Source organism: Tympanuchus pallidicinctus, unplaced genomic scaffold (genome assembly GCF_026119805.1).
Source record: "Tympanuchus pallidicinctus isolate F22 unplaced genomic scaffold, pur_lepc_1.0 scaffold4, whole genome shotgun sequence".
NCBI lineage: Eukaryota > Metazoa > Chordata > Aves > Galliformes > Phasianidae > Tympanuchus > Tympanuchus pallidicinctus.
Window position 1 is genome coordinate 4,083,882 of NW_026294758.1, and position 16,693 is coordinate 4,100,574.

Here is a 16,693-nt window from a genome sequence, read left to right on the forward strand (position 1 = left end):
TGGACATTGCAAATACTGTGTATTCCCCCAAATTATTATTTCCACATAATCTGCTCTGTCTGCAGCAGAAGTTTGAATTAAAAAAAAAAAAGGCAGCTCCCTTCAACAACAAAGTATGCATTTGGTTGTCCAAGATAATGGAATAGCATGGCATTTGGCAGCCACTTTCCCTACATTCTTACCAATATGAGTAATTCCATCTTAAGTAAAACAACTCCAGCTTTAACAATCCCTCGTTCCACTTTAAGCCTGCATGCTGGCTGGCAGCTCGGAATTTGTAGGGCTTGGTGAAGCACATGAATGTAAGTGGCCTGCAGGGTGTGGGCATCACTACCAGCCCACCACCCTCATGCTGTGCCAGAGGCTTATTGAAGTAACAAACGTTGAAATTGCACGCACGCACACACAAGTTCTTTACTTCATGAAAGCTTACTGCCTGAATTAAAGCCCTACATGTAAAGCTACAGCACGGCTGCATTACTGCCTTCTCGACCAGTCACAGCTCAGTGCTGGGGCACGTTTGCTGCCCGCTGCGTTATCTGTTTGTTACAGTTTTAATAACTGATTTCGTTTGTCTGTGACGGGAGGTTCGGATGCCGAGGCCCGAAGCTGAGCCCGCCGCCCGTGCCAGGGCCCACACCCACAATGCCGGCTGGTTGCGTAGAAACCAGCGGCGCACACAGAGCGAGGCGGGCCCGCCCACTCTCTTTGAATCCCATTGGTCATCCTGGCACGTCCGTCAAGCCGTGATTCGTGACGCTTTTCTGCGCCACCCGGAAGAATAAAGCTAAGCGCCGTGCAGGGAGAGCTTCGTCTCGTGGCGTGTGACGTCACGTACGGGCCAGCGTGTGCCGTGAGCTGATTGGTCGCGGCGGTGCAGAGCGACCGGAGCCGCGCGAGGAGGGGCTGGTGGGACGGGATGGCTGGGAGTCCACCGGGACGGGGCTGAGAGGGGCGGGGAGCGGGAGCCCTGCAGCAGGTGGGCACGGTTTGGGCATGGTGTGGGCACGGTGCGGGCACGGTGCGGGGACAGTCTGGGCACGGTGCGGGCACGGGACGGCTTGAAACGGAACGGCTCGAAACGGGACGGGAGGGCCCATTCCAGCGGAGTAATGGGGGAGAGGGCAGGAGGAGAGCGCCTTCCTGTGAGCGGGGGGAAGGCATGCGAGCCTAATGCTGGTGTGTCTGGGGGGAGGGGAAAAGAGGAGTGGGAGAGTTTGGTTCTTGGGGGGGGGGGGGGAAGCTGAGGGGTTGGGGCTTTGTTGCCGGGAGTGGGCCTGAGATGACTTTGACATTTATTCTTAACTGGTTGTAAACAGTGGTGGTGCTCTGCATCCAAACTTTGAAAGGAGATGTTCTTACCCGTGCTGGGCCTGATTTGCAGGTATCAGTGAAGTTAACGTTTGAGCTGAGTGAAACTGGTCAGGAGTTGAAGGATGGCAGCGAATCCCTCGGGACAAGGTAGGCTTCTAACAGGAGGGCTCCAGGCAGAGCATCTCCCAGGCTACACGTTAAATGTGTAGAAAGGGCAAAACAGGGATGGAAGGTGGGGCTGGAAGTGGCAAAACGTGTGCAAGCTCCTGGAGAAGGCATATTGCATGGTTAGCATGAGGTGGCCCCAGGTGATCTCAGGAGCCCTAGGTGGCTGTGAAGGCCCTTCCTGAAACATGCTACAGGCACACATGGCCATCAGCACGGAGCAGGACTTCAGCCCCTGTGCTAATGGTAGGGGACAACCAGAAGTCTGCACCAGGTCCTAGTGGAGGCAAGAAAGCAGACCAGGGACAGGTAGTGGGGTAGCCTAGAAGGAGAAGCCAAATAAAATCGTAATGGCTCTCCCCATAGAGTGCCATGGAGTGTTTATTTGCATGGTGTCACATCAACATTGCTTCATTAAAGACGTGGGAACTGTCTGTCCTGCATCCATCTATGAGGCTGAGGCACTTGGGCCAGGGAGAGGAGTGTTGTTTCAGACAATTGAAGGAGGGGCTTAAATCGCCCTCTAGAGGTGCCTTCTGGAAGTCTTAATGAAGCTCCGGAGCTTCTCTAATCTGTGGAAAAGTTAAGGAGAAAGAAGCTCCCAATATATTGTTCTTTGCTTATTGATTATGAGAACTGAATTCAGTTTCCCAGTACTGTGTCAGTACCCTTACCAAGAAGGCAGTCCTACAGTACAGAGCTGGGTACAGTCAATTTCTGAAGCACAGAAATTGAAAGCACAGAACGGCTACCAGGCTCTTATCTTTTAGTTGCTTTTCCTTTTCTCTGTGCCGTCAGAATTCAACATAAAGGCAGAAGAAATGTGTTGGTCCGAAAGACAAATTTTACTTACTGCTTGACCAAAAGAAGGTAGTTTCTTTCTGTCCTGGTGTTCGCTCATAGTTTTGTCTTTGAGCGCATTGACATTACACAGTCTGAGCGGGTGGATTGAGTGTTCTGTTTGCACACTCCATCTTAAAGAGGAAGATTATGGTGTTTTACATTGAAATATATCATCTACAAAATGCTCTGCTCTGCGTTTGTGTCTGATCTGTGTACAAGCACAATGCTCAAGGGCTGTTGCAGATCTGTTCCCCAGGCAAATTTGCAGCTATAAAGCAATCAGTGGCTTACATTCATGGATGCATGCAGCTGTTGTAAAGAGAGACAGACAAAATATTAGTGTATCTTTTGCTAAGTTAATGTACTGAATGGCTAGTATGTTGTTTGTTTCATGGTTATACAATTTATATGAAAGCATATCAGAATGTAAATTGTTACTACACAATATAATGATGGATGATGATAGGTGATGTTTTGTTATGCCACCAGCCAGAGGAAGGTGAGAAAATCAAAGTACAGGAACTCCATGTTTTTTCCTAGGCGTTCTGTCATCTTCTGCCTTTTGTGTGCAGCACAGGGTGGTGATAGTAAACTCGATGGATGAGAAATTGGTTGAAAGGCTGCAGACAGAGGGTGGTCATCAATGGTTCTATGTCCAGGTGGAGGCTGGTAATGAGGCGGCGTCCCCCAGGGGTCTGTCTTGGAACCAGTGCTCTTTAACATCTTTATCAGTGACATCGATGACGGAATCGAGTGCACCCTCAGCAAGTTTGCTGATGACACCAAGCTGAGTGGTGCGGTTGGCACGATGGAAGGAAGGGATGCCATTCAGAGGGACCTTGACAGGTTAGAAAGGTGGGCCTGGGTGACCTAATGAGGTTCAACACAGCAAAGTGCAGAGTTTTGCACTTGGGCCGGAGGAATCCCAGGCATCCATACAGATGGGAAGGAGCGGGGCTTGAGAGCAGCCCTGTGGAGAAGGACCTGGGGGTCTTGATAGATGAAAAACTTAGCATGAGCAGCAATGTACCCTTGCGGCTTGGAAGGCAAATGGTATCCTGGGCTCCATCAGAAGAGGGGTGGCCAGCAGGGACAGGGAGGTGATTGTCCCCCTCTACTCTGCTCTTGTGAGGCCCCGTCTATAGTACTGTGTCCAGGTCTGGAGCCCCCAGGACAAGAAAGACAGGGAGCTGTTGGACAGGGTCCAGAGGAGGGCCACGAAGATGAGCAGGGGACTGGAGCACGTCCACTATGAGGACAGGCTGAGGGAGCTGGACTTGTTCAGCCTGGAGACAAGAAGGCTGCGGGGTGACCTCATTGCAGCCTTGCAGCCTAAAGGGAGCCTACAAACAGGAGGGGAATCAACTCTTTGAAAGGGTTGATAACTGCAGGACAAGGGGAAATGGTTTTAAGCCAACTTAAAAGGAGGGAACATTTAGTTTGGATGTCAGGGGGGAATTCTTTACAGAGAGTGGTGAGGTGCTGGAACAGCTGCCCAGAGAGGCTGTGGATGCCCCGTCCCAGGAGGGGTTCAAGGCCAGATTGGATGGGGCCCTGGGCAGCTGGTCTGGTATCAAATGTGGAGGTTGGTGGCCCTGCATGTAGCAGAGGGTTGGAGATTCATGATCGTTGAGGTCCCTTCCAGCCCTGGCCATTCTGTTTGATTCTGTTTGAAAATCATTTCTCATCAGTGTGTCATAACTGAGGATGGCTTTTTTTTTTTTTTTTTTTTTTTTTTTTTTTTTGCATGTTTACGTGTTTAGTTGCAGAAAGCAGAAGGGCAGGAAAAAAAACTACAGATGGAAAATTACTTTCCCTACAACTCAAATAGATAACTTATGTAGCTATTACATATTGGTCTTTTACTGAAGTGCTCTAGAGGCCTGGGCAGGGAAAATCTGAAGGGAAATCTCTTACAGACTGTCAGATTTATGAATAATTTTGTAATAATGCCAGTTTTTCTCACTAAAATGGATTTCTCCTGCCCCAGTCTCTCAATTGTTAATCTTTAAATAAGCAGGTTTAATATTGCTTTAAGAACAAATTAAAAATACTACTGGTAGGATCTTCATGGTACTCAGCTGAGGAAATAACTTGTATGTGTTGGATGTCTCCCTTCATTTTCCCAAGTAGGATTTTTGCTGTTTATCACTGACAAATTCTCTTAAATGATTTTTTCAGTACAGTGGATGGCAGATGGATAATGACTGAGTTCTGGAGCAAACTATTACTTAAAGTAAATACATAAAACTCTCTGAGGATAAAAGAAAAAAACAGTAATTCAAATTTTCTCTGAATCTCTCCATAAATGTACCGTAGCAAGAGTTGCACTAAAAGGAAAGATCATGGTCTTGCTTGGTTTCTGATCCTAGTCCAAAAACAGCAGATAAAAATTTATTCTTACAAGTGTCTTAAAGCATTCTGAATCATAGCATCTGCTTCATGATAAATGTAAGCACATCTAGTTCTTATTTTTTAGCTGAGAGTAATGTATTAAAAAGTAGTCTCCTTTTTCTTGCCTGAGTCACCATGTTGTCTGACTTCCAAGCACGCGCTCAGATTTATGCATTTGAAGATAAACTAGCACTGGCAGAAGGGTACTGGGTGTCATGCCAAATTCTTAGGCAAAAAGATTAAAACTGTGTAGAGTGTACGTACAGACTTGATGACCTTAGCTTAGAAGTACTTCAGTTCCTGTGTAGTTGTTGTATTGTCTCCAGAATTCACGAGAAGATCTGAGCTAGCTGCAGCTGAGAAATGTTGAATCATAACTTGTTGGCAGGATCTCACAGCCCTTGCATCTATCAGAGCACACATCCTGCTATGTTTCAACATCTTGTGCTCGTTACTGTTGCTTCTCTGGTTTTCAGATAGAATTTCTGCATTAATTGAGTAACAGATTGTCACTTTATGCACAAGCACATATGCAGGCTTATTGTTGGCCTCATCCTTATTACATATGTAAAAATTGTACTGCAGTTTGAGGTCACTAGCATGGAAAATTAGGCCCTGGAAGTGTATTATTCTGTTACTATACTTTCCTTGACTGTATTTCAAATGTAGAATCTGCTAAGTTTACCTTTCCTTTGAAAGGGAGGTTATCTGATCATCTGCTATGGCTGTAGCTCCAGAAGTGTGGGAAGAAGTAGGGTCTAACTTGAGATAGAAACGTTTATTTTAAAATGTATTCTTAAGTATGATAGCTTGAGGGAGCTATTTCAGGTTGTCAGAAATGAGAAGAGGAAAATTAAACCTTCTTATTTGTACCTTTTTGGATGGGAGCAAAGCTTTGAAGATTAGTGTTCATCATAATGTCATATTACACAGCGATTTTTAATTCCACAAAGTTAAAATTGGGACACAGAAATGAAGTAAATTTTTCTAACATTTTTCTGTCATTCTCACCAGGTTTCCAGAATAAAAATAGGGTTGCAATCCTCGCAGAATTAGACAAGGAGAAGAGAAAATTACTTATGCAAAACCAGTCTTCCACAAATCACCCTGGAGCCAGGTATTTTCTGTTCTTAGATCTGTGTGGATATCATTAAATCGAAGGGTGGGGGGGTGAAGAAATTCTAGAGCAAGCTTTAAACTTACTTAAACAGTTACCAGTAGTGCTTGCTAGCCATCCTCAGTAATCAGTCAGAGACACTTTGCACACTAGGACCACATTAATATTCAAAGTTGTTCACCAGAAGTGAATTTTGGCTTAGTTAATTTCCATTTGAGAGGGAGAAAAACACATATGCTTGTTCAATTTAAGTCTATCTTAAAGAGTAATTAGGAAATAAGTACCTAGAAAGTGTTTAATATTAATTAATATTAATTAATGCTAAAATGCTCCAAGAAATGTAGGTAGCATGCTATAAGCTTCAAGGTACTGTCTAGAGAACAGTTCTAAAAGTGAGTTAACCCTGCATGCAAGATGAAGTCAATTCATACTACTACCAATCTGTTTGAAAAAGAGACTGTGTTGTAAGAGTGGTTCTATGCATTAGGTGTAATGATCTAAGTTGAATTCAGGAGATTTTATTGATATATCTCCTATTTAAGGAAGAGAAACTATGGATTTTTGTTTTGAATCAGTAGCTAGAAGATCTCGCACCAGCTTACACGAAGAAATGGAGAATGTTGTGCTTTGGGGCCAGCATGAAGCAAGAGTTAGATACTCTGAATACAGACTGAGTGCTGCCTGACACTTTCTTGAAGGAGACTAGATCACCTTTAATTCTTCATTGCTGTGTGCGGAGTATTTGAAATCGCCTCACCTAGATCTCTTCTATAACTCAGTGCATAGGTATGATTCAAATGCAGCTGTTGATTTGGGAGGAGAACAGAAATCCTCACACCACTGTGTGCAAACACCGTCAGGCAAAAATACTTCCATGCTTCATTGCAGGTCCAGCAAGTTTCAGGAATGCTTGTTTGGTTTCTTTTTTATTCAATGAGATAAACATCATGCCAGTGAGTGGAATTAGAGCCCGTTTTTTTCAAAGGGGACAGAGCAGCAGACACACACTCTGCTTTGGCATAGTGAACTGACTGACGCTTGGTTTTTGAGCCACTTACAATTCTGTGGATGGAATGTTGTGCTATGGGCTTTGAACCATGGAGCCAGCCAAAATGAGACCATGGAATTTCTGCAAATTTGGTAGAAAAAACCTTGGTGTATGCAAACATGTATTATAGCCAACACAGCCTATGTAAGTGTGAATGAGGCAACTCATTTCTACACTTAGCACAAGGGAATCCTCTCTCTCGATTCAGAAAACATCAAAAAATGTCAGCTTGTGATGAAACCTCGAGACAAAAATCATACTAAAAAGTTAGAGGAGACAGAATTGAATGCAACAGAAACACTTTCAATGTAAGTGAAAATATTATCTTTTAAATAAATTGAGTAGTACTTTTCTCCAGCAGTGATGCTTATCTTCATTTTTGTCATGAAATACGTTTAAATGATTTCTACCTGGCTTACATTATACTTCTTTAGCTGATCTTACACTTAGATCTTTTACAAAAACAACCATGCTCATGAAATATTAGGTAATAAATCAGCTGTTGACATCATTGCTGCTAGGAGAAATCAGTTGATGAGTTTCCTTGGATCCCTTGTTGTTTTCATACTTCTGTTTATGAGTGAGTGGAGCTGGACTTTGAGCACCAGTATCTAGAGCCAGTTTTAGGGAGAGTTGTCAGCTGCCTTGCATTACAGCTCTAATGGCAATCTTCACTGATTTTTATCTGGAGGATGACTGCGCATTTTAATACATAGAGTGAGGGAAAACATCTGCTTTTAATTTCTTATGTTTGCTTAGCAAGTTGAATTAGTCTCAAGATACAAGAGCAGAATAAACCTGCTTATAAGCTTTTATTTGAAACCTAATATAAGCTGCACTGACGTAAGCAAAATCAATTTGCATACCCTAAGCTGTTGTCAGGGGATCATTATTTTGGTTATGTTAATAGGAAGCTTTTTTTACTACAAGCAGTGAACATGCTGTCCAAGAACTGATTCTTACGCTGAGAATTGCAGAGCTCTGTTAGTGCTTCTGTTCATAAAAATGGTTTGGGACAATCACAGAGTGACTGAGAAATGGTGAAAACACAAAGCTGCAGTTCTGAAAACTGCTGATGATTATATCCCACTTGTTCCACTTACTTTAGTGGGACTTCACCACCGGGCAGAATCCACAACAGGCTTCAGGGCTATGAGCCTTCCAGGTTTAGTTTGTCATCAGTTGGTTTTGCTAGGTCAAATGATACAGCTGTGATCACTCTATTTTTCTCGCCTTACTTAACAAATAGCAGTTTTCCAAATAATAGTTCAAGTCAAGCCATGAGTCAAGTAAATCCTAAGATGTAGAGGTTATGGTAGTTTAATCTGTGGGTGTATATCATATAATCTTGTTCTTTTTTGCAGCATTGCACTTGCACGATCACCTCTAAACAAGGATTTCCGTGACCATGCTGAACAACAGCACATTGCAGCTCAGCAGAAGGCTGCACTGCAGGTAAGCTAATACAGAAGGGTGCCATTCAGTTTAGCTCTGTTTCAGGTGTGCATCCCTTCAGAGAGCAGTCCTGCTCCTAGGCAGAATGAAAAAGTTTTCAGCAGCTAGGTTTCACACATTCGTCACAATTGAAGTATTGTCTTTTGTTCTGAAGTTCTGTCTTTTGTCTCAGTATGGTTGGGGGCATAGCATAATCACAGACATTTTGTACATCTCTGTCAGTTTCATCGGGTTTAGGAATGTCTCATGAACTGTAGGGAGAGCACAAGTGGTACAGATTTCCTCATTTGAATCTGAGGAGGTGCCAAGTAAATACCTTGCAGTCCTGAGCGATACAACCAGAGGGCTTGGGAAGCTGAGTTTTACATTTACAGACTATCTTGCTCATGTTGGGTGAGGTTGATTTCAGTGTTGAAATCGGAAATTGAGCAAGAAAGCCAGTGCACAGCCACTTGTTTTCTTGCTGTTCCAGCATGATTTGGCAGAGAGCACAGGGAAAAATTTGGAGATACAAAACTAGCAGCCCTGTTTCTGTATCTTGTGTGTTGTTGTATTTCTTTTAACTGTTAAAAGCCACAGATTGCCCAGTCCTTCAACCAGAAAGGGCTGTATAGGATTGTACAAAGGCTGTCTAAAGCCATAGGCAGCAGATGTCCCCTTCCTGTGAGCAAGCATACGTGCATCATTTGAGCAGAATGCTGATGTTCCAGAAGTGTCTGATTGTATGGCATTTGTACATGCAACCTCAGATTGTGCGACACTACTGATGCACCCTTCTAGTATACAGTCACATGTGACATCAGCCATGTACCTAGACCTGTAAGTTGGTTATTGATGGGAGTGCAAGTGTGAGGTCTTTGAGAAGAGTTGCCAGGAGTTCATTACCACTGGGATTTCAAGAGAAGAGAGCAGCAGAGGATGGCAAAGTTAATACAGCTGATGGGCCCTTCTCAAATATGTCTGATTTAAAATGGTGTTATTAAATTGGAACATAAGAGCAGACTGTGAGAAATACTGCTTAGTGCTGCAGAAACTATAGTATCAGAATTGTATCAGTGCTGCAGGGATTTGTGCTTTAACAAATATTTTCCTTCTTCCAGCATGCTCATGCACATTCCTCAGGATATTTCATAACTCAAGACTCTGCATTTGGAAATCTGATTCTTCCTGTCTTACCTCGACTTGAAGCAGAATGAGTGATGCTGTTTCTCAGAACTGATTCTAGCCATAGCAGGACTGCCTGATCTTTTAATTCCTTTATTTTTGACTCTTAAATCCTATTTCATTTGGGATTCTTGTGGTTGCCTTTGGAAGTGCAAGCTCAACTAATGAAAAAGCAGTGTTCTCGAACAGAGGTTTTATTACATATTTCAGGCTGAGATCAAACATAAGACCTCCTTGGTATGTCAAGTGCATGGTGCTTGCTCATTTCTTCCTTTTTAAATAAATGTCCAAACCAGAGTCATCAAGAGATGTACACAATAATAAAGATCATAAGTGCTGACCAAGTATGCAAGTACCACTTTTTCTACTTTGATGAAAAAGAAAGTCACTTTTTTCTGTCAAAGCAGACATGAATTTATTATGCACGTCAGTAAGTCACCTTTTTTAATTGACATGCAGGAACATTACTGGTATTATGCAGTTTGCTGTTACAACATTATGTGGTCTTCACAAGTCCTTTGTTGTAGTGTACCTACCTCTTTATTTTGTGAACTATGAAAATGAATTAAAATCACCAAGAAGAGTGGAAAAAACAATTGTTTCAAGCAGACTTTCAATAAAATAAAAGAATCCTCTAATTTCAGATTGAAAGTGTGGAAGGATGTTTCAGATAAATGGTTGTGAAGTTGTGTCTTTTTCAGTACTTCTGAAGTGTGTTTTGTCTTTGTTTTATTCTTTGCCTTTTTTATTTGTGATAACCAGCTGCATCTCCGTGCAGAAGGAAAATGTGTTGCTCTTATTTTTGTGTTTGTGGTTATGCTACCTGTATAAAGTATCTTACAGTGAAAAATAGTACTTACATAGACATTTTTGTGCCTTCACAAAGACTTTAGTAATAAAATAAACCTTGATTGTTTTTCCTACAGAGGCAAGATTCAAGAAACAAAAAAGAACTGAGGTGAAAGTCAGCAGTTAGAACACAGCTGTTAAATTGGTGCTCATTCGAAGTACATCTGTCCAGTGCAAAAACCTTAGCTGTCCTGTCCTGGGCTTGTAGAAGTGGTTTCAGGAGCATGGACAGCACATAAGAAGTGCAGAGAACAGTCTGCTGAAATACTAAGTGGCATTCCAGGGTATCTTTCTTCTCTCTGAAGGAGATTGCCTCAACCTGGTGAGCATTACTGAGTTACAGGCACTATTAACAATTCCATTTCTTATGTGTAAGAGAGCAGAGCAAGGGCCAAGAGATTGGTGAAGGTATGAAAGAAATGCCACCACTTCCATGTATGTCAGCTGAGCATGGAGCTGTGTAGAGGCTATGATGTATTGAAACCCTTTTAAGAACGAGAATCGTATAGAGGAGGTTTGATAGGGCTTAAAGATGTGTAATTGCAGTATCAGCTATTCATATCAAGTGCTTTTTGAGGGATTTGATGTGGTGAGTCATGGGAATGATTATGGTTTTTATGGGTGCAGGAAATTACGTTAGAGAAAAGGGTTTTGTCACTCCTGTTTTCAGTGGTAGGGACTCTGTAGGTTGTTGTTTTTTTATTACGAAAAGTAACTTCACCATGAAGTTGTCCTGACCACTCAAATTATTCTTCAGTGTGAGCTGAACACAGTGAGGCTTTGGAGAAAAGGATCTGGTAATCTCTGTGTACAGAAGAGGATGAATCGTTCAAAGCTTGGAAATACACAGAGGTAAAAAAGGGTAAGTAGGTATGGCAAAAAGTTCTGATTTTAGTGTTCAGATGAGTCTGAAAAGCAGGCTGTACTTTTCACTTTAAAGGAACTTTCTGTTTCTTTGAGAAAAGTTATGAAAGAGTATCTGCTTTCTTTGGAAACGATCAGTGCTGTCAGTGTTGGTGTACAGAACTGCATATGATCCAAGCAATCAAGCAGTTTCTCCTCTTTGAAACTAGTTGCTCTACAGAAGTAGCTGCCATGCATCTGGCAGTATCCATTACCTTGGTCACTTAAAAACAGGAGCTTTGTATCTGGTGCTGATCAATTTACTTAAGAGCACCTTCACATTCTGCACGTGTGAATCATTTTATTTCAGTTGCTGCAACATTAATGTTTCCACTTAGCACGCTTTGTTGATGTAGAGTCTTACCAGAGCCTTTGTATGCCCCAGATGCTAGGTAAGAGCTAGCCCTGAAAATGAGTACTCTTTACACTCAACAGCTATCATCAGTGAGCACAGTGAGGTTGGGGTTAAGTGATGGCAAGAGTCGTAATTTGTCAAGAGGTAAAGAAGTCATGAACTGAAGCACTGAAAGAACTGAAGCACAGCTTCTATCTTTGTAGCCGTCCACTCTTTTTCTTTGACTAGGAAACTTTCCCCTCCTCATGTTCTTCTGTACTGAGATACTAAAGTCATTCTTCTCCCTGTCATATAGGCTGGAAGATGCTCAGGTTTTACACAAACAGCCTGATCTGTGCAGCCACGTGTAGTTCATTCCTACAGGATTTGAGTTTTCAGTTTTTATTAACAGCTTTCGCTTTACTGATCTCCCAGAAGCACTGTTATAAAAGTATTAGAAATTATTAGAAACAACTTAAATCCCCCTCACATTATTAGAAAGAAATTATACCCTCCGATACCTCTTTCCGGAAACTTCCTACTTGGTGTGTGTTCAATCAGCTAAAATAGCCAAGTGCTACTTCTGGCATTTTTTCAGAGGCTTTCTCAGTATGTTACCTCAATCCTTACACGAGGAAAACTTGTTACTGTTAGCACCTTCAGTTCTGCTGATGGAGAATAATACAGAGGGGTTGCAATGCAAGAAGGCACTCAGCCCATGGAGCTGTGGGGATTTGATGGGAGGCACCACCTGGACACTTTCTCCACATCCCACACCAGGAGCTGGTTCATCTCCCCTCTCCTGAAAAATGCTGAGCTCTTTGATTTCTGGTTTGTCTCCTCTTTCTTGGGCAGCTCTGTGCTTGTGAGTAATTTTTTTTCTTTTCAGTTTTGTTTTCCCTAGAGGTAAACGTTCCCCATTCGGGAGCAGGCATGTGAACCTTCATGCACAGCAACGGGCCCAGATTTGCTTCACAAGGGCAGTGTGCTCTCACTCCATCCAAACGGAGCTTACTCAATATGGGAAAATGATGAAATAATCTGTGGAACAAGGACTTGACACTGGGGCTTCCACGAGCCAAGTGAGAGCCAGATGCAGAAAGTGACAAAGCCAGCTTTGCTCCAAACCAGGCAATGAATGAATACTTATTGTCCCAATGGCATCATTTCCAAAGAGTAATGTTGCAAAAGGTGGGTCCAAAAAATGTGTTTTTATGCGTGGTCAGATGTAACACCAAACTGCAGTGAGATGCAGAGGCCAAATCTCCCTCAATACCTCATACCTGAGTTCACGCTGTGCTCTTCTCTCACTCACAGGACACACACTTCCATCAGAGATTCACCACCTTTCAGTTCTACAGTGTTTTCAGTATATATTGTTCATTCTTCTAGAGACATCATTATAGCTCTATTTCTCAGTTTTGATACTCATAGCAGTGAGTATCTCCTCCCCATCTCCTGCCATTACTTGTCTTTCTTTCCTATAAGCTCTTCCTTGCAATGATGATTTCAAGTGGCAAAAGGGTGATGGGATTTCCTAATACACAAAGTACAGTGTGAGTTATACACCCTGCTTTATGACAGCCAATCTGATTTCATAAGTAACTCCATAAATAGTGTTTACAGTGCATTACCAAATGCACCTTGCAATCCCACATAAAAATGACAGCTTTTAGAAAGAGGCCGTTTCCATGAGGAACAAAGCAAACATTGTGAATCACTGCTGTGATTCTTACCGGTCTGATGGACAGTGTGTTATTTACCAGCAAATGTTAGCTTTCCTTTCTCTCATATTATTGAGAGTTTTTTTCTTTCACAATAACAACTGGGGATTGTGACTTTAATTCTTTCATGTTCAGCATCTATATTTGAAAAGAATAATGATAAAGGAGGAATCATCCCTTGGTGGCTTCAACATCCTTGCTGCAGGTGAATCAGTTGGGAGATGTTAACTCTCATCACCAGTCAGATGGTGACTGACAGTAACACCGCGGTGTTCTGCTTTATTCTGACCTGGCAGGGAGAGGTGACAGCTTGTTTCTTCTGTATGCAGACCACTATGTGCAGACCTCCTCTTTGCCCAGGAAGGCTCAGTGCCTGGAGGTGTTGAGAGCTGTGTAAATGAGGCACTGAGGGATGTGTTTTGCGGGCATGGTTTGGGATTGGATTAGATGATCTTAGAGGTCTTTTCCATGGTTTGCGCTCCTTTGACATGTTTATCTCCCCAGGTTTGCGGGAGACTATTGTCATGCAATGTGCTGTTGCTTTCCTTGCTTAACAAAAATGTAAACCGAGCCACAGAAGGGAGGAGTGCTTTGCTTTTCTTCAAACTTCCACATAGCAGTAGGTGATCAACGTCCTTCTCTTCCTTTCAACACTGAGTGCTGAGTGCCCAGTGTCTTATTGCTCTGCACCCATTCCCTGGGCCTAGCAAATCAAAGTGGCAATGCATCTCAGAAGGAAACGAAGTTCCCCGCACCCCACATATCCTCCTTACTGCAAGCCCCCTCATTTGCAATGTAGAAATTCATGTGTATATTTACAACACACAGACTCTATAATGTCAGAAGTAGGAGTAGATTTTTGTCATGCTTTCTAGATTAGCTGCAAAGCAGAGCAAATACGTGCTCTACAAATACATATATGCACATCGTGGCAACAATTATGTCTTCATTTAAGATCATCTGCTGTTTACTACATGCATTCCAGCTTTTCTCCACACTACTCTGGGCACAAACTGAGACACATTTGAATGCTGTAAATCTCCTCAACTATATTATTCTTCTTTCAGTTTACTTTCTTTCTCTACTATTTTAGTGCATCTTTTTGAGGATCAGTTGTCTGCTTTTAAACATTTGACATAAAACTGTACATAGTGCAATTTTGCTACAAGTGAGTAGAGACTTTTTGTGGAGGATGCAAGAAGAACAAGAGTGAAAAAGCTTTCAGTTGTGCATTTTTGTTGTTTTGGGCATCTCAGTAAACACTTTCAAAGTGGTTTTGGCACTGAGTAATGATTCTTCTGTGTACCACAAGGCTGACTTGCAATACCTGTTCCACCTGTTCCTGGTGGAAAGACCCTGCTTCTGAGCTGATACCAGCTTCAGCGCATACATTTGCCCCCTGCTTTATCCTAGGCTTTTCTGAAGTGTAACTTGCAGCCAGTCAATATCTATTTGTATGCCACGCAGATGTCCTTCTCAAATTTAGCTCTGTCCTTTATGAACATGCAAGGTGACCATGCAGAAAATGAAGGACTGTCACATTTCCCCAGCTCTGACTCAGCTCCAGGCTCATGCAGGGTGTTGTGTCAGGATGACAAAGGACACAATGGACTGTCCCTGCGGTGTCACTCCTCCGCTCCCTGCTGTGTTTGAATGAGCACAGAGTAATCAGCTTGGCATCTCTCCTCCTCAGTAAGAGCCCTCTGCTCATGTTAAAAGCAATAATTTCCCTCAGGCATGCTATTCCAGGCACCACTGCTTTGTTTTATGATGTTTGCAAATGTTTAAAATAGAGATATTTTGACTGCATGAGGCACAGCCAGAAAATGTCACTGCTTTGAAAGATGGTCATGAGCTGGCCCCTGCATTTATACACATTTTAAATAGCCAAGGTGTAGTACCAGAGGAGCTTTTCTAATACCATGGTGCTCCTGCCATCATTACCTTCCTTCACTCTCACCCCACACTCTTCCCCAGCCCACAGCTCTCCCCCTGCTCACAGGGGCAGCTGCACCCATGGGATGTCTTTCCAGCCTCACTGTGTAGGTGAGCTCCAAGCCAGAAGCCCCTTTCACACCATGAGGAGCAATAGACAGAAAGAACCCAAAGTACTGAAAATATCCGTCCTCCAACTTGTCCTCCTTGTCCTCCAACTGCCAGCACACCTGGGCCCTTATCTGGAAGGTCTGGGCTACATCTCTCCAACAAATCAATGACTGATGGATTTCCTTTGTGATTCAAACAGGTATGTGATGCCCTATTCTGAGAACAATGCTTAGTTTGAACCTCACTTTTTTTGCTCTAACACATAGTTTAGACTCTCCTATCACTTCTGTCCTCCAGACAGACTCCATTTTCCCACAGACCTCATCAGTCAGATCAGCAAAGGCGATACCCCCCATCGTATATATCCCAATGATGAGAACTCTTTCTATCAGGGAAAAAATTGCTTGGTGAGATGTACAGATCAAGGTGAGGTTTTCCTTCAGAGAAGAAAAATGTTCAGTGATTAACCTGCCATACTTGATCATGGCCCTGCAAACCTCCCAGATCTGGCGTTGGGACTGACTGAGGTTATCTCCCTGTCTCCTGATATGAGTGACTTTTCAAGCAATGTTCTGGGTAACATTTTCCTACGCCTTAAATTACACTGTGAACATGCATATGTAGAGATTTGCAGCACTCTGCCTCCCTTCATTTCTCTCATATTCGCCTGGTGCTCTGCCATTGTAATTGGTTCATTTCTTGTCTTTCCTATGTGCTCACTCTAGTCCCCAGATGAGCCAGGCATGCCCTACAACCAATGCAATGACTATCTTCAAAACAAGTGGTTCCTTCTCAGTCGCTGTGTAGTAGATATCCTGTTTGCAATGAAAATTGCAATTACTCCTGGGCCACCATTTCAACCAGCAAATGGGTGGCTGCACCCTTGCTACCCAAAGCATTCAAAGCCTTTAATGGAGGCTCCCTCAGTCAGTGGGCTAGGAAACACACTGCAAGTGGAACAGAAAAAATCCACGTTTCATGATTTTTTTTTACTAAGTGACATATCTTAAGCCAATATTTTCATCTCATATTCACCCTTCTTTGAATGAAATAAACATGGTTTGCAGCACAGCATTATTTCTACTCTGCCTATGAGGACTCTCCCTATATCCCTTGTGCTCATGTAATTCTGCATGGCCAGCTCAGGACTGTTGCGTGTGGCTTTCTTATTATTTTTTTCTCTTGGAAACTTTGTCACATACCAAATGGCAGGGAACGGATAAGGTTGGAAGCAGTGTGCAAATACACAAACACATGCACTGGCTATCTGGGTCTGTTCCGTGTGACACGGATTTCTGCCTCCCACCCCAGCATTCAAGACTGTAGGAGTATTGGTC

The 16,693-nt window shown here is 42.9% G+C and overlaps 1 protein-coding gene across 2 annotated transcripts; it reads left to right on the top strand.

The window, feature by feature from the left end:
• The first annotated feature begins 851 nt into the window (after positions 1–851).
• INIP (INTS3 and NABP interacting protein) lies at positions 852–10,143 on the top strand. 2 transcript variants are annotated; one of them, XM_052701337.1, is made up of 5 exons: positions 852–979; positions 1,385–1,461; positions 5,731–5,833; positions 8,246–8,336; positions 9,437–10,143. In XM_052701337.1, the coding sequence occupies exons 2-5, from the start codon at positions 1,437–1,439 to the stop codon at positions 9,530–9,532; spliced, it is 315 nt and encodes a 104-aa protein (XP_052557297.1). In that variant the 5' UTR covers positions 852–979; positions 1,385–1,436; the 3' UTR covers positions 9,533–10,143. The 2 variants fall into 2 exon arrangements, with proteins under 2 accessions (XP_052557297.1, XP_052557298.1); XM_052701338.1 differs by lacking the exons at positions 852–979; positions 1,385–1,461 and adding an exon at positions 7,090–7,189 and having other exon boundaries at positions 5,735–5,833.
• The last annotated feature ends 6,550 nt before the right edge of the window (positions 10,144–16,693 follow it).

What these genes read in the sequence shown, in the direction of transcription:
- INIP (XM_052701337.1), top strand. Translation starts at nt 1,437, where the DNA reads ATGGCAGCGAATCCCTCGGGACAAG. An exon ending in AGCGAATCCCTCGGGACAAG is followed by an intron (nt 1,462 to 5,730) that starts GTAGGCTTCTAA and finishes CATTCTCACCAG; the next exon opens with GTTTCCAGAATAAAAATAGG. An exon ending in AGCAGAAGGCTGCACTGCAG is followed by an intron (nt 8,337 to 9,436) that starts GTAAGCTAATAC and finishes TCCTTCTTCCAG; the next exon opens with CATGCTCATGCACATTCCTC.